General features: G+C 52.7%; 1 protein-coding gene across 1 annotated transcript in view; it reads left to right on the plus strand.

The window, feature by feature from the left end:
- Window positions 1-24,169, plus strand: part of ASAP3 (ArfGAP with SH3 domain, ankyrin repeat and PH domain 3) — a 61,708-nt gene that overhangs the window by 24,152 nt on the left and 13,387 nt on the right. The window contains exons 4-17 of the mRNA XM_039511481.1: window positions 571-645; window positions 4,132-4,181; window positions 4,813-4,939; window positions 10,585-10,670; window positions 11,925-12,000; window positions 12,649-12,735; window positions 13,581-13,690; window positions 15,039-15,108; window positions 16,317-16,404; window positions 18,998-19,046; window positions 19,912-20,099; window positions 20,564-20,697; window positions 21,136-21,230; window positions 21,655-21,835. Of these exons, the coding sequence (XP_039367415.1) occupies window positions 571-645; window positions 4,132-4,181; window positions 4,813-4,939; window positions 10,585-10,670; window positions 11,925-12,000; window positions 12,649-12,735; window positions 13,581-13,690; window positions 15,039-15,108; window positions 16,317-16,404; window positions 18,998-19,046; window positions 19,912-20,099; window positions 20,564-20,697; window positions 21,136-21,230; window positions 21,655-21,835 (1,416 nt within the window). The remainder of the gene's footprint in view (window positions 1-570; window positions 646-4,131; window positions 4,182-4,812; window positions 4,940-10,584; window positions 10,671-11,924; window positions 12,001-12,648; window positions 12,736-13,580; window positions 13,691-15,038; window positions 15,109-16,316; window positions 16,405-18,997; window positions 19,047-19,911; window positions 20,100-20,563; window positions 20,698-21,135; window positions 21,231-21,654; window positions 21,836-24,169) is intronic.

Raw genomic sequence — 24,169 nt, forward strand, 5'->3', positions numbered from 1 at the left:
GGGCGGGGACCTTCTTTTCAATATATGTGTTTGGCATTGCTCTAATCTCTGATTGTGGCCTTCAATCGCTGCTATGATACACAGAATGAATAGCCCAGAGCAATATTTTCTTGTATTAGTTGCAGGTTGGCTGTACAGGGAAGTCGTGCAGCCAAAGCCGGGTGGCTAAGCTTTTTAAATACAGCCCACGTACTATCTCAACAAGAGGGTGTCCTTCCCCAGGTCGAGATGAAGGGAGCATTGTGCGGTGGGTCCACTAATCTCCAGCTACAGATTCACCAGGGAACATTTGCACTCCAGGACGCATCAGCAGGGGCGGTTCCTCTGTAGTCAGTGGCACACACCAACAGGCCCCTACCTAGCTTGAGTACCAGTTTTGTCTCCCATGTTTACCAGGGGTTGCACCCTGCCTGGAACTCTAGAGCACGGGGGCACCTAGTGCGTGAATAAGGTACTGCTGGTAAACCAATTGTCACATGGGTGAAGTGACCAGACAGCCTGTGCAGTTAGGGGCTGAGGGGCCTGCACCAGCCGCTTTGTAACCACTCCTTGTTTCGCTGGGTTTTCCAGGTGCAGAATCTGAACAACATCGTTTCCTTCCCCCTGGAGAGCCTGCTGAAGGGGCAGCTGAAAGATGGCCGGCTGGTAAGATCCCGCTCAGGTGGTGGGCACTTGATGTGAGAGGCGCAAGATGGCAGGGGGGAGCCCAGGAAGGACGGCTTCCGTCCAGCTGCCGTGTAATGTTGCTGTGTCCTTGTCTGGGGTTGACTCTTGTGTGGCCAATCCCTTGCCAGAAGCAGGTCCTTCCACCTGTGGTAGATGGCTCCCCTGTGTTTCCTCCTTGATTGATTGAAGCACCTCTGTGAGGGCCTGCAATGGTTCATACTTCTACCCAGGTGGAGCCCTGCGCTCGCGCAGCCTCCTGAGACCCGCGGGAGACGGGCTCCCCTCGTGAGGATCTCGGGAGATGCCCTGCTGCAGATCTGAGGAGGCAGGAAGGGACAGCCCCGACCCTCCTTAGCTCCTCGTCCCCGTGTAATATGGACAGTTCAGAGCTGCTCCCTGGGGGTGTCGAGCACCCCAGGATCTGAGGCTGGGCGATGCCCTGGCTACTGTTGCTTATTCATTGCCAAAGGCTTTTATGGACCGCTCAGACCCCACCCCCCCACCGGCGGGCCCTGCCTTCCCCCCAACAAAGGGGCAGGGTTCCCCTCTCAGCCAAAGCCCTCTCCTTCCGCGCCTCAGTCACCGCAAGGAGACAGAGCTGCCTAGCAAGTCACGCGGCCCATCGGCCACAGCCAGCCCTGCAGCGGGGCATGCGGTGACCAGACCGAAGAGCAGCTCCCGGTCTCGTGTGGCTTATCCGTGCCCGGCGGTCCCAGCTGAGAGCCGGGCCCGTTGTGCTGGGTGCTGCACAGACACGGAGCGAGAGACGGGCTCCGCCTCAGAGAGCCGATGGGGTAACTAGAGCAGACGGGGCCCCGGTTTGGTTCGGGGACGCTGAAGCACGGAACCATTTAAAGCCGGCCAAGGTCACCCAGGGAGCCGGCGGCAGAGGCAGGGGTTGGATGCTAGTCCAGGGCCTCCCCTACGAGATGATCCCTCCCCCAAAGCAACCTCTTAACTCTTGTCTCTTCTCCTGTCGGGGCCTCTCCCCTGCTGGCAGGTGTGACTGGACTAGAGCCTGTGAAGGGCTGTTACAGCTCCTAGCAGGCCCCAGTCTGCTAAAACCTAGGGAAGAGGCGACGTGTCTTCCTGTGCCCTGGGAACCTGTCCCCCTCCAACCCGCACTGTGTCACGACAGGCACGGGGTATCCGGGAGGCCTGGCCTGCACCGGCGTTCTCCGGAAGGCAGCTGCAGCCCTCGGGCGAGTTGCAAACGGCCCCCGGGCTCAGGCAGATCTGGGCGCTGTCATGTCTAGCGTCTTGCACACCTGGATCAAGGGGGGTGGCCTGGGTGTGCAGAGCCTTCTCCCTGGGGGGGGGTGCAGGGAGGGGCCTAGGGGAAGAAATAAGGCTGGCGAAACAGTAACCGCAACTCCCTCCCCCATTCCCGTCTCTCTGCTCCCATCTCCTTGGCTCCTTCCCAGCTGCACCCTGAGAGAACCGGCCAAACGGGTCCCTCTGGGCTGGGGACTCCGGCTCTTGGGTCTCCTGCAGCGTGAAAAGCTGGTTGTCCCTCAAGAAACCGCTTCTCCCACGATCCGCCACGGTTTCCCACCCATCCCTGCCTTTGCCTTCCGCTGCTGGCTGGAACGGGCCCCAAGTGCCACGACTCGCAGGGGTGTCTCTGCAGGTTCCGTCTCTGCCCTGTGATCTGATTAAAGCGTCTCCCTTCGCGCAGCAGGGCTGGTGACATGGCACTGGGAAGCCGATGTGCCGCTGCGGGATGACCGGTCGGTACCTGGTGGTGGGGCGGGGTTGGGGACCCCACGATCTCCCTCCCCACCCCTTGGGGAAGGGGGCTAAGAATGCCAGGCAGTCTCTTCTGCCACCCGACCGGTGGGGGTGTTGAGCAGAGGGGGCTGTCCTTACCTCTGTCCCCCCTGACCATGGGGTGGAGTGGCCTAGGGACTGCAGCGCTGCTGGGTCTTGCCTCCACATCTGTGCTCTGCTAGAGTTGGAAATGTGTGGGGAGCCCAGGACCACAGTGGCAGGGGGACAGCAGGCTGGGATGGAGGTGAATGGATGGGGCTGTGTGATGTTGCGCTCCGTATGCTTTATAAAAATGTGTTTATAAGTGTGAATATGATGTAACTGGAATATGCTTCATGCAAAAGGTCTCACAGTGGTCACGGAGACCTCCTTGGGACTGTCACCTGACGTGCTGAATTTACCTCTGAGCCCGTTTTCCCTGCCAGCTTGGGACTCCAGAACCCTGCCTTGTTGAGCCAGACGCAGTAGCCTGCTGCAACACAGACCCAGGGTCTGAACCACATCCCCAAAGCTGCAGACTTGAACTAAAAACAGCTCAGCAGGTTACCTGCCTCCAGCACCCAGACACCCAGCTCCCAATGGGATCCAAACCCCAAATAAATCCATTTTACTCTGTATAAAGCTTATACAGGGTAAACTCATAAACTGCCAGTATAAAAAGTAGGATTTAAATGGTTTCAAGTAATAACAGACAGAAGAAAGTTACCAAGCAAAATAAAACAAAACATGCAAGTCTAAGCCTAATACATTAAAACAGCAAGGAGTCCGGCAGCACCTTACAGACGAACAGATTTATTTGGCCATAAGCTTTCATGGGTAAAAAACCCACTTCTTCAGAGGTGACCCTCTGATACCCAATACATTAAAAAACTGATTACAGGTAATATCTCTCTCTTGAAGATGTTCCAATAAGCTGCTTTCACAGACTAGATGCCTTTCTAGTCTGGGCCCAATCCTTTCCCCTGGTGCAGTCCTTGTTAGTTCCAGCAGACATCTTAGCCCCTGCTTTTTATCTGACTGGGACCCCCTTGTTCTGTTCCACCCCCTTTTTATATCTTTGGCACAAGGCAGGAATCTTGTCTCTGGGTTTCCACCCCTCCTCCTAAATGGAAAAGCACCAGGTTTAAGATGGATTCCAGTATCATGTGACCTGCTCCCATCAGGTGACCTGCTCCATTCTTCCAGGGCTGGCTGGTATGTTCATAGGAAGGTCTGCAGGTAAATAAACCGTTTCCAACCAATTGTCCTAGTCAATGGCAGCCATCAAGATTCCAAACCACCGTTAATGGCCCACATTTACTTGGCATAATTACAATAGGGCCTGAGAGTTATAATTCATATTCCTAGTTTCAGATACAAGAATGATACATTCCTACCAATAGGAGGACCACACTCAGTAGATTATAAGCTTTGTAATGATACCTTACAAGAGACCTTGTGCATCAAGCATATTCCAGTTGCATCATATTCACACTTATAAACAGACTTTTTTAAAGCGTATGGAAGTGCAACATCACACTGTGTGTAGAGCCTAACCCAAGAATAGCAAAAGATGCTCCAGTGTTGTCGAGCCCTGCTCTGCATTGGCGGGAGGGGGAGGGAGCCCTGCTCTGTGCCCGCCTGCTCTGTGCCTGGTTCCTTGCCAAGTAGAATTGGTCCCGGACTTCGCTAACTGCTGCTCTCTCTGTGTCGTAGGATTACAAGAAGCAGATTGAGAAGGCCTGGAAGGATTATGAGACCAAAGTGTAAGTAGTCCCGTTGCCCCTGGCAGGAACAGGCTGATCCTCCTCCTCTAAACAAAGGGGTTTTGTGTGGGGGCTGCAGCTTGGGAGGTGGCTGGGCCCTGGCAGCGAACGAGGCAGCGAACTGGCTGTAAATTGTGCACTCTCGACTGGCCGGGCTCCAGCGTAAGTCACTGGTTAATGCCATCTGGGTGTTCAGCACGAAAAGGAGATTGGGGGAATCTCCTCCCGCCCCTCCCAGCAGGAGGCGCTGTAGAGAATGATCCTGCATCTTGGCAGGGGGGTTAGATTAGATGACCCTTGCGGTCCCCTCTCATCCCACAGTTCTATGATAGGGCTGTATGGACAGGTGTGGGTAGCGTGACCAGATGTCCCAATTTTATAGGGACAGTCCTGATTTTGGGGTCTTTTCCTTATATAGGTTCCTATTAACCCCCCCCCCCCCCCGTCCCAATTTTTCACATTTGCTGTCTGGTCACCCTAGGTGCGGGAGAGTTGGCTTTGGGGGGGAAGCTCCGAGTTCTGCCTCTCCCAGTGGGTGCCTCTCCCTTGCCAACAAGAACTACGGAGTAATTAAGCGGACAGGAGGTCGGATCTGTCTTGACTCTTGCCTCTGGCCGTCCTGCCTCCCCAGAGCAAAGATTGAAAAGGAGAAGGAGCGAGCCCGGATAGCGGGAGTCATCCAGGCGGAGCCGTCTCCGGGGGAAATCGCCGAGGAGACGCAGAAGGAGCGCCGGATATTCCAGCTTCAGATGTGCGAGGTGACGGGCCTTTCTGCGCCGGAGAACGGAGCTGAGGAGGGCGGTAGGGCCTGGAGCAGCCGTGGGTGCTTTTATCTGGAGAAGCCGTATTGAGGCTCTCTACCCTCGTAGACCGTCACGGCCTTGTCAGGAAGGGAAGGCTTCATTCAGATGGGGAGTTGAGGCATGCAGAGAGACTTGCCCAGGGTCTCACTCAGGGAGTCTGTGGCAGAGCCAGGAATTGAAGCCAGCCCTCCTGAGTCCCAGTCCGATGCCTTCACCACTGGGCCACCCTTGCTTAGCTCTAGCCAGGGCACTTTCTGCTGGAAGAACCTGGAAATCTGTAGAAAACAATCAAAGCGGATGAAGGTGCAAATGGGCCGTCGGTTATCCTACCCAACAGCCATCTGTTGCTCAGATACTTGAGGGATGGGTGGTAGAGAAATATGCCAAGGGATCAACTCCTGCATGTTGGGGTGTGTGGGGCAAGGAGGGCGTAAGCCCAGGTCTCTCTTAGAACCAGGATAGACTCCTCGTCTGCCTTGCCCCGTTCATCCGCAACAGCTGCTCCACCCCCCAGCGTGCTGCTAGCCTGCACCTCTCCATCTGCCACCCTCGCTAGGCCTTGTGCCCGCCCTGCCTTGCCTGTAGCCAGGCCACTGGCTCTAATTCGTGTCCCTCCCCTGGTTCCCAGCCATGGGGACTTGGCAGCAGGGAGCGCTAGGAAAACAGGCCGGGGGCGTGAATGGGCAGGTTCCCATCTCTCCCTCCTCCCAACCATCAACCCTGCTGCTGGGGCCTCCCTTCCCCTCACCTCCACCCCCTTGGCCTAAATGCCGGAGCACCCCACCCTGGCCACGGGTTGGGGAGCCTCACGGCTTCGCGTCTGAGCATGGAGCCCCTGGGCCGTGGGTTGCCTTGCCCTGGGCCAGTGCAATGCTGCCTCTCGACTGGCTCCCAGCTTGAGCAGGGTCAGGATCAGCAGGAGTTGGGGGGGATGGAGGGGAGAAACAAGGTGGGATATTGCCCATAGCGGGGCCTTACTCAGTCTCTCTGACACGCAAAACTTCCTCCTGCAGCTGCCCCTCTCCCCACCCCCCAGTGGTCTCCAGCCAGCGCTAGGAACCTGCCTTGACCTTCCGCTGTTTAACCCCTTTAGAGCTGGCGGGTGTCTCGAGGGTTAATGCCAGCCCCGTCTCGCTCTGGGCAGGGCCGGCTCCAGGCACCAGCTTAGCAACCAGGTGCTTGGGGCGGCCGCTCGGGAGAGTGGCCACTCCGCTATTTAGCGGCAATTCGGCGGAGGGTCCCTCGCTCCCGCTTGGAGCGAAGGACCTTCCGCTGAATTGCCGCAAATCGTGATCGCGACTTTTTTGTTTGTTTGTTTTTGGCTGCTTGGGGCGGCAAAACCCCTGGAGCCGGCCCTGGCTCTGGGTGCAGAGTGCCAGCTCCGCTTGAGTTGCTACCGTTGCCTTTACCTTGCAAAGCCCATCGCAAGCTGAGTTGCTTCCCGTTCGCTTTGTCTCACAGCAGGGACTGTTTACAAGGGGGGGAAAAAAAATCTCGTTGGGGCCAGACCCTCCCCAGAACCCTGGGCCAGGTGTTGGACTGTGTCTCTTTACGTGTCTCTGGGGAAGATGTCCTGCGTAGCCATAGCCAGCAGGCTGTGTCCCAGCCATTCCGGTATCTGCAAAGCTGGAGTTCGTGCTGCTACCGGCTAGCTCGGCATCTTAGGAGCCACTCGCCCGGCCCTGGGCCACGTGTGAAGTTTGCACAAATGCAGTTGTGCCCTATTTTGGGGGGCATGTGTGGCTCGGTCGTTTTGCACGTCCTGGCCAGTCTGAGAGGAACCAGAAATCGGGTGAGAGCGAGAGCTTCCTGCTCCAGCTGGGGTAGAAGAGCCAGGGGGAATCCCAGGAGTGATGTACCAAGAGGGAAGGATTTCAGTCTTGTGCAATAACACGTTGCATGTCTGCATTGCCTTTCATCGGTGTTAGAAGCAAACATTAGTGAGTCAAGCCTTGAACCAGCCCTTCCAGCTAGGCGATCATGATTATCCCAGTCTAACAGCTGAGCAAAACAGGTTACGTAGCAGGTAAGCAGTGGAACCCAGGATTCCTGCTGCCTAGTCCCCCCCCGCCCCCCCTGCTTTAACTACTAGTCAGTATTGCCCTCCTGGAAACCAGAAAGGAACCCAGGAGTCCTGACTTCCCAATCCCTGCTGCAACCACTAGAGCCATGCCCCTCCTAGCACTGGGAGTAGCGCACAGGAGTGCTGCCTCTCCCATCCCTCCCCTATCCACTTGACGACATCCTCGCAGCGGACAGGTCTGAAGAAAACTGCAGCTGGGAGAATGGTCCATGGTTAGCGTTTGCACCTGGAGTGGGTCCCCAAGGACCTTCGGCTGCCGTAGCCAGAACTGAGTGTCAGGCTGTGGCTGCAGAGAGGGCTGCCCCGATGGGGCCAGATCCTGGCAGGACTGGAGAGCAGAGGGGAGGATCCCGCGAGCTGCTTGCCTGCCTTGTTGTGGTTTTGGGCTACGTGGACGGGCTGGAGCTTTGGGGGGGTGAGCCAGGGACTGAGTCATCTCTTTGAATAGCTTCACTGTTAAATAAATAACAGCACATGGAAACACTCAGTGTTCACAGCGTGGCCGTAGGGAGGGGCTCTGTTCCAGGGGCTGCAGTGGAAAAAGAGAGAAGATGCAGGCACGGGATCTTGTATGTGTTCCCCCGTGTACCTGCTGTGCTACATTAGGGCTATTTGATTTCGCCCTCAGCTCAGTGCTCAGTTCTATCCCTGGGCAGGTTTATGTTCCCCTCAGCTCTGTAGATCAGTCCATCTCATACCCTTGGGAGCACCAAATCCCCCATATAGTCCAAGGAATCACCACTGCTGGTTAGCTGTACAGGGTCTGAGACACCCAGCTAGGCAGTCCCCATTCCAGTCTGAACCTCTGCATGGCTTTTCTGGTCAGTAATTTATAAGCCAGCGAGGCCAAACGTTCCAGTGTTTGCTCGGGGGGTGGATTGAGAGCGCTAGGCCGGGATCCATGGAACCCGTGCCCTTCCCCAGGCTCCTGCTTTCATCAAAGAATTCATTTAACCTCACAAGGCAGGGAAGTATCATTTCTGCTTTGTGGAGGGGGGAACTGAGGCACAGAGAGATTGTGATTTGCCCAAGGTCTCCCAGGAAGTCAGTAGCAGAGCCAAGAATAGACACTTCCCCGCCCCCCCCCCACACCCCAGGAGTCCTGCCTCTCCTTGCTTTAACCACTAGAGACACCAGTCCCTTCTCAGAGCCAGAAATAGAACCCAGGAGTCCCAATATTCTCCTCTGACCACTCCAATCGGTTAAAGCTATATTCCCTCTTTATCTCTCGCTCACCCCCAGCTTCCCTCAAACAAAGGCTCTATATAGCTCTGCTCTGGCCTATTACACCAATCCTCCATGCCCCTTTTCTGGGCTTGTGACTCGTTTCTCCAGCTGTGCTCCTGGCAAGGAGGGAGAAATAAAAATTGCCCCTCCCTTGCCTGACTGTAATGCTCTACTGTGCAGCCGTCTGGGAGACGGTATAAAAAGAGAACCCAGCTCGTCACACAACGCTTTCCCCCCTGGCCTCCTCATGCTCCTTGCCTCCAAAATACACAGACACAGGATCTTCCTAATGAGAGCCACGTTAACCCCTTCGCTGCTGCCTCGTCTTCCAGGGGCATGAACCGAGCCCGGTGCTGGTTTTGCTGTTGCAACACTGCGCTACTTAGAAAAAGGCCAGTGAACCCAAGAGCTCTGCTGGATTCTAAAAAGGATTGAACATTTATATGGTCAATGAGACCATCCAGAGGGTGATGAGGATTTAAATCCTCATGCTTCAGGGCATAGGCCAACTTCTAACTAATAAAGGTCAGGAAGAAACCTCCCTTAGGGGCCAGGTTATTCATGATCTACAGGGTTTCTTGCTCCTCCTCCTGATGCTGCTGGTGCTAGTCACGGTCGGAGACAGGATATTGGGTTAAATGGACCCCAGTTTGATCCACTGTGGCCATCTCTAAGAAAATAAAATTTGGAGTGGAAGAAATTTATCATCAGCCCAATTCTGAGAGCCGCTGACAGCTGCGTTAGCTGAAAAGGGGAGAAAACGGGATTGTGTCCTTCTCTTTGCTTTTGCATGAAGAAGACCGAAAAGTTCTTGGTATTTTTACACAAACTCTCTCTCTCTCTCTCTCTGGATGACTGAAGACCTATTAGGTTAATGCCACTCCAGCTGCTATACAAGTAAAACCTGATGAATTGAGAGGAGCAGTCATATTTTTATGTGGACTGTTTTAAAATTGTATTGGTTTTGGTTAACGTAGTTTTTAATTCAAAACTTAACAAACACTTGGGAGAAAAGCTCTCTTTGTTAAAATTCTGTGGACCCAATCCTCGACCTTTGGATGCTGAGAGCACTCCCAATCCACATCTTTAGGTTTTCCAAGGGAAAGCACAGCAACCGTCGGAGACCTAGGTTATAACTTGACCTGCTAAAATTGAGTTAAACGTGTTAACGCTGCACTAGGCAAAGCAATTGTGTTTAGGATGGGCTTATCGAGCCTGTCATGGAGTCCCCGGGTGATGCTTTGGAACTGCTCCCCTCAAAGCCAGTCAGGACTTTTAGGAGCCTCCTCTCCCTTGGAGCAGACTGTCTTCAGGGCAAGAAGTTCACACAGCTTCCACCTTCCTGGGTTTGACCTTGGAGCATTCAGCATATGCCCCTCCGTGCACTTCCCACAGCGAGTCCGCCCAGGCGGGGTCCTGGGGAAGCCAGAGGGTCCTGCACGCACCCCACACTTTGCAGTTAGATGTGACTCTTAGCCAGCCAGTAAAACAGGGTTTATTAGATGACAGGAACACGGTCTAAAACAGAGCTTGTAGGTACAGAGAACGGGACCCCTCAGCTGGGTCCATCCTGGGGGGCAGCGAGGCAGACCACCCCATCTGCCCTCATTTCACATCCCCAGCCAGCTCCCAACTGAAACCCCTTCCAGCCCCTCCGTCTCTGCTGAGTTCCTTTCTCAGGCCGGGAGGTCACCTGACCTCTTTGTTCTCCCACACCTTTAGCATCCCCTTGCAGAGGGGAAGTGCCCCAGCCATTAATTGCCAGGAGACAGTGTGTCAGCCAGAAACTGAGGCACCCACACAATATTCAGAGGTAACATTAAGAACTTCGTCACAGAGCCCATGTTGGTGAAACACAGCCACTTTTTGTAGCTGAGACCAAGTTTTAGAGGCAGCTCTAGTGGATCTTGAACTGATCTGCAAAATGATTGCGATCGCGTTCACTGTGCGTGACACCACTGATCTGGCTGGGCAAAGCCTAGTTTAACTGGCTGCTTTTTCATCTGGCTCTCAGAGGGTTTCCACCGGAGATGGGACCTGAACCAAAACGCTCTGGACTCGGGGGTAAGTTCACACCCAAATTTGGATCTGAACTTTGCAGTTTGGGTTCATCTAGAGGTGTCACCGTTTCCAGACCTGAATCTGACCCCTAAGGAAATGGCCATATGACAAAAAGGAGGCTTGGCCTTCTGAAAAATCTGGCGTCTTCCAGTTCTTTCCTCTGAGCTAGTCCAACATTTGAGGAGTCCCTCAACGACATCCTAACTCGGTGTCTCTTCTCTCTCTCTAGTACCTGCTGAAAGCGAACGAGAGCCAGACGAAGCAAGGGCCGGACTTCCTGCAGAGCCTGATCAAGTTTTTCCATGCGCAACATAAGTAGGTACCGTCCCACTCGGCACATCCTGTGAGATGGTGATGTCACTTCCTGGAGCAGGACTCTAGACTTGCCAGTTTTCCCTCGTTTGCTTAACTCCCAGTAGCTTTGAGTGATCGCTAGAGAGAAACGAATCCGCATGGAGTTTAAGCACATGCTGTTGCTGAATATGGGAGACATTAAACATGTGTTTAAGGGCCACAGAAAAGGGCATTTTACTTGTACTGTGTCCAGTGACTGGTTACTTTTTTTTAGTGTCACTAGTCCATTACTAAAGCAATCCCTCTCCACAGAGAGAAATTACCCTAATAGCTGTTAGTTTCCTTAATGTGTAATATTTTAATATTAATTGCATTAAGAATAATAATTGCATTAATTCCAAACTCATTTTTGCATTAATGATACTTGGAGTGCATTAATGATACTGCACTCTTCAACTGAGGATCTCAGTGTGATCCTCCATTTTACAGATAGGGGAAACTGAGGCACAGTGAGTGGACATGCCCAAGGCCACACAGTAGTTCAGTGGCAGAGCGGGGAGTAGAATCCATGGCAGCTGACCTCTAGACCCTGTACCTGTCTCTAGTGGAGGCTGCTTCAGAACAATATAGGAGATGAACCTGTCATATAAAACTTGCATCCAGTCCTGGATTTCAAACATGCCCAAATTTGGAGGTGTTCAGATCTGGGGTTCTGGTTTTAGCCCAAATCTGTGCCAGATTCTGGAGTCACTCCGCAACTAGGCTAGAATAACTGAGTGGAGTTTGATCCTATATGTTTTGCAGGGGGATGAAGCCCTGAATGATAAGAGGTGAGAGGCTTGGCCTCAACCCCCCATGCTGGCTGATTGTAATGAGAGGGGAGTGATCTGGTGATCCTCAGGGAAGGGGAGGAGTCTTACCTGCCCAGCTGCCCATTCTGCCCCGGGAAGCACATTGGGTGCATCACAAGCTTATACTCCAGCTGCTGTAAGCTGAGTGTCTATAGGCACAACGTAGTGTGACCATTGGGTTTGGAGGTGGGCTGTGGATTCTGAATCCCCTCTCCTTCAGGCCATCAGGCAGAGTGACTATGGCTCATTGGGAACCTTAGCATGACTTTGATTGTTGGTGTTCTTGGTGTGCGCTGTCTCAGAGGGCCAGCATGGGAACTCCCGAGTGCCGACAGCAGGTTTCTTGTAGCTGGTTGTGAAGGACCTGGCCATGATTGATGAATGGTGTTGCAATGTCTTTGGATGACATTTTTCTCTCTCTCAGTTTCTTCCAAGATGGCTGGAAGGCTGCTCAGAATCTTTACCCTTTCATCGAGAAACTCGCCGCATCTTTACATGCAGTAAGTTTTCTCAGTCAGGGATCAGGCCCTTTACTTTGTTCCCTACAGTGGATTCCAAGGGATCTATGAACTTTCAAGAGACAACACACTGGAGTCCAGCTACCTTTCCAAAAAGGTGGTGTGGGTGGTCCTATGAATCAGAGTAGTGAGCCTTACAGAAGCACTAGGAAAACTGGATGAAGTGGTACCTGGAACACATTGCTAATAGGGGCTGTAGGGGACTAGTGCTGTATGTGCACAGTTCTTGCCGGAGCAACGTAGGGGGAATTTTAAATCATCCAAATGGATAAACCAGCATGACTTCTGTAACAGAAAATCAGACCTCTCCGATCTACTATACATCTGCGAGTGTGTCTGTGAACGAGTGGATACATGAGAACCAACTCTGCCACTGTCCTGTTTCAGAGATGGGATACCAGGTTAGATGGGCCCTGTTCTGATCCAACCTGGCAGTTCCTATGTTCTTGCCCTACTTTAGAGAGATGAAACCCCCACCCCCGCACGCGCACACACACACACACACACACACACACACACACACACACACACACACACACTGCTCCCCCTGTTCTTGAGGACAGAGAGGCTCATGATGGCGGTAACATGACTGATCATATTAATGTCTTCTGCTGCTGCTTTTCTTTGCAGCTGCACCAGGCCCAGGAGGAGGAGGTGAAGGAGCTCACTCAGATCCGTGACTCCCTCCGAGGCATCCTGCAGCTGGAGAACAAAGAGGTGAGGCTCCTGGCCTATTTCCCCCATGGTGCTAAGCAACAAGGGGGCCTAGCACCCTGGGAGAATAGCCAACAGAATCGGCGCTAGACCTCCTGATGTGTGTCCTACCCTGGATTTTCTACAGAGAGATACAGCCCTGATACCCATGGACTTTCCTCAGGGTAGCCAGGAGCAACCAGAGTTGAGGCAGGTGGGTAGATAGAACAGGAGCTGGTCCAAAGCCTACTGAAATCAATGGAAGGGCTCCCTTGGCCTTCAGTGGGCCTTCCAGGGCGTCAGAGACCAAGCTGAGCTTAGCCACCTACAGAGAAGTGATGGCCAGAGGTGTATGGGAGGTGCCGAAGGGGGACAAGAGAAGAGTTGCTGAGGGCTCAGCCTTGAGAGCGTGATGATGCCATGTGGGAGGAGAGGATCCGTGACTGGGAGCTGGTATGCGTCGCTAGCCACCTGGGTAGTGTGGTGGTGGTAGGAAAGGGTCAGGAACCGAGCTGCAAGCAGCCAAAGCTGGGTGAGGCTGGCCAGAAGGGTAAGACACGTGTCCCAGAGGTTCTGAAGGAAAGAAGGATGGTGGGAAAGGAGAAGTTGGCGATCAAGGAGAAGGCCCCGGGAAGTCAGGATGGTGGAGGTCTAAGTGATTCTCCAAGTGGCCATAATAAAGTTGGAGGGCGCTTGGAGATGCTGAGGACAACATAAGAGGAAGGTCTGGGCCGTTCCCTGCTAGCCCAATCCTGCAGGATCAGGCCCTGGCAGGGCAAGAGGGCTGTGACACAGCAAAGAAACAGACCCTGAGGCCTATGCTCTGAATATATATATTTATTTTTTTGTTCTGTCCTTGGTGAGTTCAGGAAAACCTGCTCAGGAAGAACTCTGGCAGCGGCTACAGCATCCACCAGCACCAAGGGAACAAGCAGTACGGGACGGAAAAGTCGGGCTTCCTGTGCAAGAAAAGCGACGGGTATGTACGAGCTGGCTCCTGCTTGCTCCCGTTTCAGATAGACACTCTGCGTGCTCGTTAAGAGCGGATGTTATCTGGGAAGGCCGGTGGCTGCAGAACGAGGCTCTTGAAGGATCAAGTGATGCAGGAATTACTGGGGGAGGTTCTTTGGTGCGGGCCCCACAGGCGATCCGACCAGATGATCCGAACGGTCCCTTCTGGCCTTAAATCTATGAATCCTCGAAAGCCCTCATCTCTGCCCAGTCCACGTGCTTGCACGCAGGGGACGTCCCCACCGCACCCGGGAGGTGGACTTCCCAGCTCAGGCCGCTGTAAATGCACTAGCTCTGCTCGAGAAGCGTGGCTGTGTTGGCGTGGGGTAGCTACCCAAGCACCGTCCTGCCCGAGCCCTTGTGTATGGAGTCGGGCAGCGAGCACAAGCTGCCAGCCGTCACAGCCACGCTGCTATTGTTAGTCGCTCGCTTGAGCAGCGCTAGTGCGTATGCACCCATTAGAAATTACGCTGGCCGGCTGCGGTGTGAACGTACCTGTAGCTGGGATCCTTTGGGGTGGAACAGGGAAAAAAATGGAACGAGGGGGCTGGCTGGTTGGTGGGTTGATAAGATAAGGAGCCTGGGACAGGACTCTGGTTTGCCGGTAGCCCAGCTCCAGAGCGACCCCTCCTGTTGCCAGCTGATGTCTGTTAGGAGTCCGGTTTGAAAAGATTCGGTGGCGTGAATCCATTTCCTAGTGGATAGGTGCCCACACATCCCACACAAGTCCTCTCCAAGCCTGGCACTAACTGGTACCCACATTGGGAGCCTCAGCAGAGAGGCCAACGCCCGATGGAGATGAACTGTTCCAAGATGTGATCCTTGCAGTGCAGGACTGGTGAGGAAACCTACGCTGCAAGCATCTCTCCTGGACTTCAGTCTCCACGGTTACCAGCCTGGCACCAAATTCGCTTTGATAAAGAAGAAGACCCGTTCTATGGGCATAGCAAGCTGCTTCCTAATGGGAGCAGCACTCTGCCAAGGAGAAGGAAGTGTTTCACCTGTGCACTATGGGCCAACAGTTGGTGTAGGAAGTGCCTCAGGCACTGAGGGAAGAAGGCGTGCGTCGGGATTAAGGGAAGGGATGAGGCACTCGGAGAGGGATGAGGACTGAGAAGACTGGGCAGTCAGAGGGTTTGAGCAGGGGTATTTCTCCATCGGGTGAGTTAAAGGAAGCGCTACGTTCACCCAGGAAGCGATACTCCCCATTAAAGCCCATCAGCGAGATGAGGGGCCAGGGGGTCACCAGGGCTGTGGGAGAAGCTGGGTATCGGGTACAAAGTGGACCCTCACTCCCTTTTCTCTGCCTGACCTAGAATCCGGAAAGTGTGGCAGAAGAGGAAGTGTGGCGTGAAATATGGCTGCCTCACCATCTCGCACAGCACGGTAAGGCCGGGCGCTGGCGGATGGGTGGAGCTTGGGTTCAGGCTATCATGGAGCCATCTTAACGAGGGATTGTTTATGGGTATGGAGGCTGTAGGTTAAATCCATTCAAGCCGGTGTGGTGAACTGCACCTCCTATGAATGGGTCTGCGGACACCCATCCAAATCGCAGCCCGAGAGCACGTGCTACTGATGACAACCTTTTAGTTTAAACTAAAGGATCGGTCTGTACCTCTTCATCCACTGCTCCTCACGTGTCTCTCAACAAACTGGCAGCTCCCCTTCCCCGCTATCTCAAAATGCCATACAGAGCTGTGCAAAGGTGGGCTGGTTTGTTTCCTAGAGGTCCATCTGGCCCCTGAATCTGCATCCTCCACATGCAAGTCCATAACTCTGCCAAGGTTTGCTTAGAACTCTGGTGCATTAAACTTTTGGTAAACTCCACCCAGGCTTGGGATTTGTAAAGCAACCCCAAACTGGGTGCGTCATAACCACTTCATCTTACGTAAACAAATGAGACACAGAGCGAGAACATGCTGGAGAAGGTTTTCTATGACCTTTTCAGGTAGGGAGCATAAGTGATACCTTGAGGTTCCAGACTAGACAATCGGTAGCACTTCAGGTAGAAAGAATGGCTGCCCTCTAGAGGTAGAGGGAGTAAAATGCAGCTTAAAAACTGCCTTGGCTCGGATTCTTCTGCAAAAGAAGATTCAGCAAGATTCTAAGAGGGCCTGGGCATTTCTGTAGCTAACAAGAATATCCAGAGTTAGCATAGTTAATGCTGGCCCAAACGCTGGAAAACCTCGGGCTCTTTTGTAATGCCTTTTCATCCGTAGATGAGTTTATTATCCCTGTTCTACATATGGGGGAAACTGAGGAACAGAGAGGGGGTGGTAGTGACTCCTCCAGCATCAGCCAGCAGGCCAGTGGCAGAGCTGGGAACAGAAACTGGGTGTCCTGAGTCCCAGTCCAGTGTGCTTACCACTAGGCTGTACTGCCCCTCCAGTCTTGGACTATTAGAGGTTAGGGAGAAGATGATCCCACATCTCTCTAATGTTGGGTTCTTGCATCTGATGCCAGTCACTGCTAGAGACTAGATGAAGCTCAGGTCTGATCCTGCCTGACAATGGCTGTGTTCCTAAACAGCGACTGGCAGTCCTTCTGACTCACTTCACTTCCCATTTCACCTGCCCACTCTCCTCCTCTCCCAGATCAACCGGCCTCCCGTGAAGCTGAACCTGCTGACCTGCCAAGTGAGACCTCACCCAGAGGAAAAGAAGTGCTTCGACCTTGTGACACGTGAGTAGGGGAACATGAGAGCACCCTGGACCCAGATTTGGAATGGTATTTAGTAGGGCTGTCAAGCGATTAAAAACTAAGAATACCATTTATTTAAATATTTTTGGATGGTTTTTCTACATTTTTTAAATATATTGATTTCAGTTACAACACAGAATACAAAGTGTACAGTGCTTACTTTATAATATATATTTGCACTGTAAAAATAAGAGAAATAGTATTTTTCAATTCACCTCATACAAGTACTGTAGTGCAATCTCTTTATCATGAAGGTGCAACTTACAAATGTCAATTTTTTTTTTTGGTTAGGTAACTTCACTCAAAAACAAAACAGTGCAAAACTTTAGAGCCTACAAGTCCACTCAGTCCTACTTCTTGTTCAGCCAATCGCTCACACAAACAAGTTTGTTTACATTTACGGGAGATACTGATGCCCGCTTCTTGTTTACAATGTCACCTGAAAGTGAGAACAGGCATTCACCTGGGACTTTTGTAGCTGGCATTGCAAGGTATTTACATGCCAGATATGCTAAACATTTGTATGCCCCTTCATACTTCAGCCACCATTCCAGAGGACATGCTTCCAGGCTGAAGACACTCATTTAAAAAAAAAAATGTGTTAATTAAATTTGTGACTGAACTCCTTGGGGGAGAATTGTATGTCTCCGGCTCTGTTTTATCTGCATTTTGCCATATATTTCATGTTATAGAAGTCTCGGATGATGACCCAGCATATGTTGTTTGATTTACGAACACTTTCACTGCAGATTTGACAAAATGCAAAGAAGGTACCAATGTGAGATTTCTAAAGATAGCTACAGCACTCGACCCAAGGTTTAAGAATCTGAAGTGCCTTCCAAAATCTGAGAGGGACGAGGTGTGGAGCATGCAGAGCAACGCTCTGTTGCAGAAACTACAGAACCCGAATCACCAAAAAAGAGAATCAACCTCTGACTCAGAGGATGAAAATGAACATGTGTTGGTCCACGCTGCTTTGGATTGTTGTTGAGCAGAACTGGTCATCAGCATGGACGCAGGTCCTCCAGAATGGTGGTTGAAGCATGAAGGGATATATCAATCTTTAGCTCATCTGGCATGTAAATATCTTGCGATGCTAGCTAAAACTGTTCTCACTTTCAGGTGACATTGTGAACAAGAACCAGGCAGCATTATCTCCTGTAAATGTAAACAAACTTGTTTGTCTGAGCGATTGGCTGAACAAGAAGTAGGACTGAGTGGACTTGTAGGCTCTAAAGTTTTGCATTGTTTTGTTTTTGAGTGCAGTTACGTAACAAAAAAAAATTGACATTTGTAAGTTGCACCTTCACGATAGAGATTGCACTTCAGTACTTGTATGAGGTGAATTGAAAAATACTATTTCTTTTGTTTGTTGTTTTTACAGTGCAAATATTTGTAATAAAAATAATATAAAGTGAGCACTGTACACTTTGAATTCCGTGTTGTAATAGAAATCAATATATTTGAAAATGTAGAAAAAATCCAAAATATTTAATACGTTTCAATTGGTAGTCTCTTGTTTTAACAGTGCAATTAAAACTGTGATTAATTTTTTTGAGTTAATCGTGTGAGTTAACTGCGATTCATTGACAGCTCTAGTATTTAGGCATTGCTTGTGCTCAGCACCGCAAGGCCTGACTGATTTAGGAGCCTAAACTCATTTTCAAAAGGGATTTAGGTGCCAAAATCCCAAGTGCCTAAATCCCTTTTGAAAATGCCCTTAGGCTCCTATGTCGGTTAGGCCTTGCAGTGCTGAGTGCAGCAACACCTAAATATCTTTACAGATGTGGGCCCCGGTATCTCATGCTCTCGAGGTCCAGGATAGGACATTGCATCTGCTCTACAATTCTGAGCTCTCCCCGTTTTTGGATCTTGTAAATCGATTTTAAGGCATCTCTCTGGCTAGGAACGCTCCCCCCCCCCCTCCCTGGGCAGCCCCTCAGAGAGAACAGGGAAGGTGTATTTTTAACTGGGGTGCAAACTGCGAGCTGGCCATCGTGGGCTAGAGGCAGGACTAGAGTAACTGAGCTCTGTGCAAAGTTCTCCCAGCGCTGGAATGGCCTTCGTTCCTCACCTACATCCTAGCTATTCCGATTCTGATTTTAGTTGGGAATTGGTCCTGCTTTGAGCAGGGGGTCGGACTAGATACCTCCTGAGGTCCCTTCCAACCCTGATATTCTATGATTCTGCCCACCCACAGCTCCACCAGTGCATCTCAGCCCGCTTGAGCTATAGACAACTTTCTCCCTCCTGCCCCTTTTTTTCAATTCCAGGCCTCCCCCAAGTGGAAGGTGCCTATCATAGGATCCTTAAGTGATGAGTGTAAATGTTCCCTGTGGAGTGAGGCGAGACCTACCAAACTCATGACACTTGTGGCCCAAGGTTGGATTTGAACCAGGTCTCCAGAAGTACAAGTCCAAAAGCTTTATTTCACAATGCTGCATAGATCGGCCTGCTAAAATTATCCAGCCTCTTGAAGCAGCTGGCTTTGTGCTTCTGACCTGGCCAGAGATCATGGGCTTTCCCAGATATTGAAAGCATCCCTTTCACCGGTCCCCTCTCCCTCTCCTTGCAGATAACAGGACATACCACTTCCAGGCTGAGGATGAACAGGAGTGTGTTGTGTAAGTGACAGCAACCGTCCTCTCCGCCCATCCTCCCCTTTCCCGGAGTGGGAATGGCTACTGGCCTTGCAGGAGAGAACAGGACAGCTGCCTCCTCTGCATATGCAAATGTGGAGGCACAGGCCCCTCCCATTTGAGATCCAGCAGGCTCTGCATTGGCTGGCATCAGGATTGGGGCTCTGAGACATAATTGAGCAGTCGGGCTTCTGTCCACAGAGCAGGGGGGCACAGATGTGCGAGCCAGAACGTTGCACTGAGTCTGGGGCTCCCTGTCACCACTGCAGAATACAGGGCACTCAGTTCCCATGGCAGGATGCTCTGCTTTGTAGGTTTACATCCTATGCCCACTGTCTGGCTCCTGTATCCCACAGAGGTTGTGAACACCACATGTGAAGACACTGTGCTTGGTCCCTGCAGGGAGGGAGCACCTTGCGTCCTCACTATGCAGTGTGAAGGCAGTGGGGGTCTAGTGGGTAGAGCAGTGGCCTGGGGGTCAGGAGACCTGGGTTCTCTTCCTGGCCCTGCCACTGGCCTGCTGGGTGACCTTGGGCAAGTTACTTCCCTGCTCTGTGCCTCAGTTTCCTCCTGTATGAAAGGCGGATAATACTGTCCTGCTTCGGAAGGCGCTTTGAGATCTGCTGAGGAACTGTGCTCAGGATCGCTGTGTATTATTACGGTGCCCTCTGTGCTCCGGACAGGAGCTTTGCGCAGAGGCAGGGACCCGTTACCCACCGTACTGTTTCTCTAGCCTAGAAAGTCTTTTTGTTTCTCTTCCTCCCGAGATCCCTCCCTCGGTTTCCATTCCACTTGTCCCTCGCTGCCTGGGTCCCTGTCTGACGTCTCCCCTCTCCCCCTCCCTGTCCAGCTGGGTGTCCGTGCTCCAGAACAGCAAGGATGAAGCTCTCAGCAACGCCTTCAAGGGTGACCCGAGCGGCTGTGCGGCCTCCGCCGGGGGGGTGACGGACGCTGGCCTGCAGGAGCTCACCAAGCTGGTCATTGGCGAGGTGAAGGGCATGCCAGGCAACAAGCAGTGCTGTGACTGTGGGGCCCCAGGTAGGTCGGTGATGGGGGCACTCGGGTGCCGCGAAGCCCTGTTGCAAGGGGCAGTCTCGGCGCGTGCATGGGCCTGGCGCCCTTAGCCTGGCACTGGTCACGTCACCGGCATTGTGAGCTTTGCTTTGCCTGGTGGTTTTAACCCGTTGCTGGCTCAGACCGGGATGCGCACGCCGTCTCTGTGGTCTAGTTGGACACGGCGTGAGCCTGTGGCCATTCGCACCCAGCTGTTGTTGGAAGCTGGATGCCAGCCGGGAGGGGGGGCGATCCCGGGGTAAGGGCGGAGGTGAGGGATTTCTCCAGTGATGCCATATGGAGATCTGGGTAGAAAAGGACTAAGCGGCCGACCTGCAACGGGCCAGGAGGTGCCAGAGTGCAGGGGTCAGGCAGGGATGCGGGGAAGGATGTGCCGCCGGGGGGGGCAGTCGCAGCTCGCTCACTGGCGCTGTACCACTTCCTTGCAGATCCCACATGGCTCTCCACCAATCTGGGCATCCTGACGTGTATTGAGTGCTCAGGCATTCACCGGGAGCTGGGGGTGCACTACTCCCGCATACAGTCCCTGACCCTGGACGTTCTCAGCACCTCTGAACTGCTGGTAAGCGGCTCCTGTGCGTAGGGGACCTCAGTCTCCTTGCTCCTCCTTTCTGCTTCTCCTTAGCACTCCGTCCCCTTCCTCAGAGCCCCAGATTCACAGGCGTGGCCATGAAAGCTAAGCCTAGCGCAGCCCAGATCGAGAGCCGGTCTGTTTTGTGACACTCAGACTAGATTTCCAAGGTTCCTGTCGTTCTAGACGGCAGAGATCTTGCAAGGTCCTCTCACAGATTCTCCTGAATCCAGCCCTGAAACGTGGCTTGGCCTCAACCCGTTTCTAGGGAAGGATGGATGTATCCACTATAGTTTAGCTTCTTTCTCTTGGCCTTTCTCCGGGGTGTGAAGCAAAACGCTACTAACTGGCAGGCACGTCAAGCCACGGGGCTCCCAGGCACAGAAGCACCTGTGCTTACGGGGCTGCTTTCCCCCCTCTCGTTCGTAGCTGGCGGTCAGCATTGGAAATGCCCGGTTTAACGAAATCATGGAGGCCACGCTGCCGGCGCAGGGGAATCTGAAGCCTTCGTCAAGCAGCGATATGTGAGTAAGACACGGGAGTGAGCTCATGAGGGGGTGTGTGTCAGACCCAGACCTGCTCGCTCTCATGGGCTCACCTGGGAGGAGGGTAGAGGTGGCACCTTCCTCTAGGTGCGGCCATCCCGACCTGCTGTCTCATCCCTTGTCCGGGGGTGTATTTCCTTCTCTTGCTTTGCCCCTGTCCTGGCTTAAATCCAAAGCTCCTCAGCCCCCTGTCCAAAATCCACCAGCCTGAGGAGTCAGTCCAGAGGTGACGGTCTGTCTCTCTAGCAGTGCTGCAGGGCCAGCCATGCCTTTCCTTTCTGGAGTGGGGAGAGATCTGTTTGGTCCGGCGTGCCTGACTTCGTCTCAGCTCAGAAATCTGCAGCAAGGCTGGGTGGGTGTGAGTGTGACCTCGCTGACCCAGCTCCCTCCCTCCCGCCCGCAGGAGCGCCAGGAAAGAATATATCGTGGCCAAATACATGGAGCGCAAGTATGTCCAGAAAGCCGGCAGGGATGAGCCGCACCGGCTCTGGGAAGCTATTCGCAGCCGGGATCTCTTTGCCTTGTTACAAGCCTTTGCGGAGGGGCACGATCTAGCAAAACCCCTGGCTAGCCCTGACAGCCAGGTGAGCTTTGCTTGCGTGTCTGTAGCCATCTCGTGTCTCGTACTTGGATTATCAGCTGTCTGGGGCAGACGCCATCAGTGACCGTTTGTTCTGCATTTGCCCAGCGCCTGGCACGCTGGGGGCCTGGTCCATTCCTTGGGCTCCTAGGTGCTACGCTAATGCAAACCATAAATGGGGCTGGCTGGCAGCGCCGTCCTGCATGGTGTCACTCACACCGCGCTGGCTGAATTCTACAATCCGTGTGATTCGTGCTTGACGCCAGCTGTGACCCCATCCCCGTGCTGTGGTGCGGCTCGCTGACCCTGTTGCTGCAGCGCTGGCTTAGATGAGTTTCAGAGCGTCTAAGGCTAAAAGGGACCCTCTGATCGGCTAGTCTGACCTCCTGTATGTCGCAGGCCATTAAATATCACCCAGACGCCCCTGTGTTAAGCCCAAAGCATTTCAGTCCTCAGGAAGCTAAACTGGTGCATGCCCCAGGCAGGGAACAGGAGAGACGAAGGTGCCACCAATGCCCGAGGCCCCTGCGATGGCAGGGAACTGGTCAGGTTAACACGGGTGGGGTGAAGCTTTGGAGCATGTGGGGAGGATTTGAACTGTGTGATTCTGCAGCTTGAGGGACGATGTGTCCAAAGTGGATTCAAAGCTTGTTCCTTCTGCTCTGTTGAAATTCGCGTCTCTGGAAGAGCGTGGAGCCCAGCATCTTGCCGCTGGCATGCCAGTGACATGTGGCCGCTCTTGCCATTGAAAGGTGAAACAGGGTCTTCTAACTTCTGCCCAAGGATCCCCAAGCAGGGTGGGCTTTAGGCCGATTCCCCAGAATCAGGCCCCACACCTTAGGTGCCTTTTTATTTATTTTTTTACTCACCCGGCGGTGGTCCGGGTCTTCGGCGGCACTTTGGTGGCGGGGGGTCCGCGGAAGACCCGGAGCGAGGGAAGGACCCCCTGCTGTCAAAGTGCCGCTGAAGACCCAGACCGCTGCCGGGTATTCAAATCGGGCCCTGCAGTTCCTAAAGCCGGCCCTGTCCCCAAGTACTACTTCTGCCATATATTAGCCATTTCTTTTGGGGCCTGCTGTGTGCTTAGGGCTTTCCAAACACATGCAGAGGGACAGGCTCTGCCCCGAGGGGGTCATAGGCTGAGACTGAACAGACAGGTTAGGGGTCAGGAAACAACAGTTCTGTTGTTGACTCTTATACAAGTCAATTAGGTTCACTATAAGCCACACAGCAGAAGTGGACGGGATAGGGGCATTGCAGGTGAGCTGGGGATAGAGAGTCATGCCACAAAGGGGGCTGCTGGGGGTGAGAATTCCTGCCTACGTAGCATCGTGAAAAAGTGATGTGCTAATGCTGATGATCTTGGTTTGATCTGAGCATTCGAGCCGGTTGGAAAACGGGCTTTGGAAAATTTTGACTAAATGGAAAAAAAAAAATCATGTTGTTTTGAAATTTTCCACTGTAAAGTTCAATTGTTTGGTGGGAGGAAAAAAAAAATTGAAAACTGAAATTTTGATTCTGAAATGCTGCCGTGGTGCCTCATGGGAGTTGTACTTTGGGTGCTTCCAGCTCCCATTCTTCTCTATAGGCTGGGCTCCCTGCTCAGACTACATTCTCCCATGATGCATCATGGGCCTATCTCATGGCAAGTGGAGGCAGTTGCACCACGGCTGGGGACTCTGATGATGCATCATGGGATATGTAGTTCAGTTGGGAAACCTGGCTTATAGAGGAGAATGATGACATAAAGAAACCAGACTAAAATTCCCAAGAGGCACCACAGCAGGCTATCTGAACTGAAATATTCACTTTTTTTGAGCATTTGGCTTGTTTGATGAAATATTGAAAATTTTCTCTTGAAAACAGACACTTTTCATGGACAATTTTCATTTTGTCAGTATCCAATTTTTCATCAATAAATGGTTTCAATGGAAAATTTTCCACCAGCCCTCCTGAGCAGCTCACAGCTGAGAAGGCCCGGACAGGATTTCCTTGGATCCTGCTGTCCCTTGCCTCGGCAGTTGATGCTAAGTGACACCAGATGTTCCTCCTCATCTCTGGGGTTGAGGACACGTTTTCTGCAGGGTTCTCAGGAGATGGGTGGCCATCAAACCCACAACTCCTGCTGGGACGCTGCCACGATCAGGGCTCAAAGAAGAATTAGATAAGTTCATGGAGGATAGAGTCATTGGTGGATTAGCTAAGATGGTCAGGGATGCAACCCCATGCTCTGGTGTCCCTAGCCTCTGACTGCCTGAAACTGGGAGTGGATGACGGGATGGATCACTCAATGATTGCCTGTTTTGTTCATTCCCTCTGAAGCACCTGGCGTTGGCCA

Source organism: Mauremys reevesii, linkage group 23 (genome assembly GCF_016161935.1).
Source record: "Mauremys reevesii isolate NIE-2019 linkage group 23, ASM1616193v1, whole genome shotgun sequence".
Classification (NCBI taxonomy): domain Eukaryota; kingdom Metazoa; phylum Chordata; order Testudines; family Geoemydidae; genus Mauremys; species Mauremys reevesii.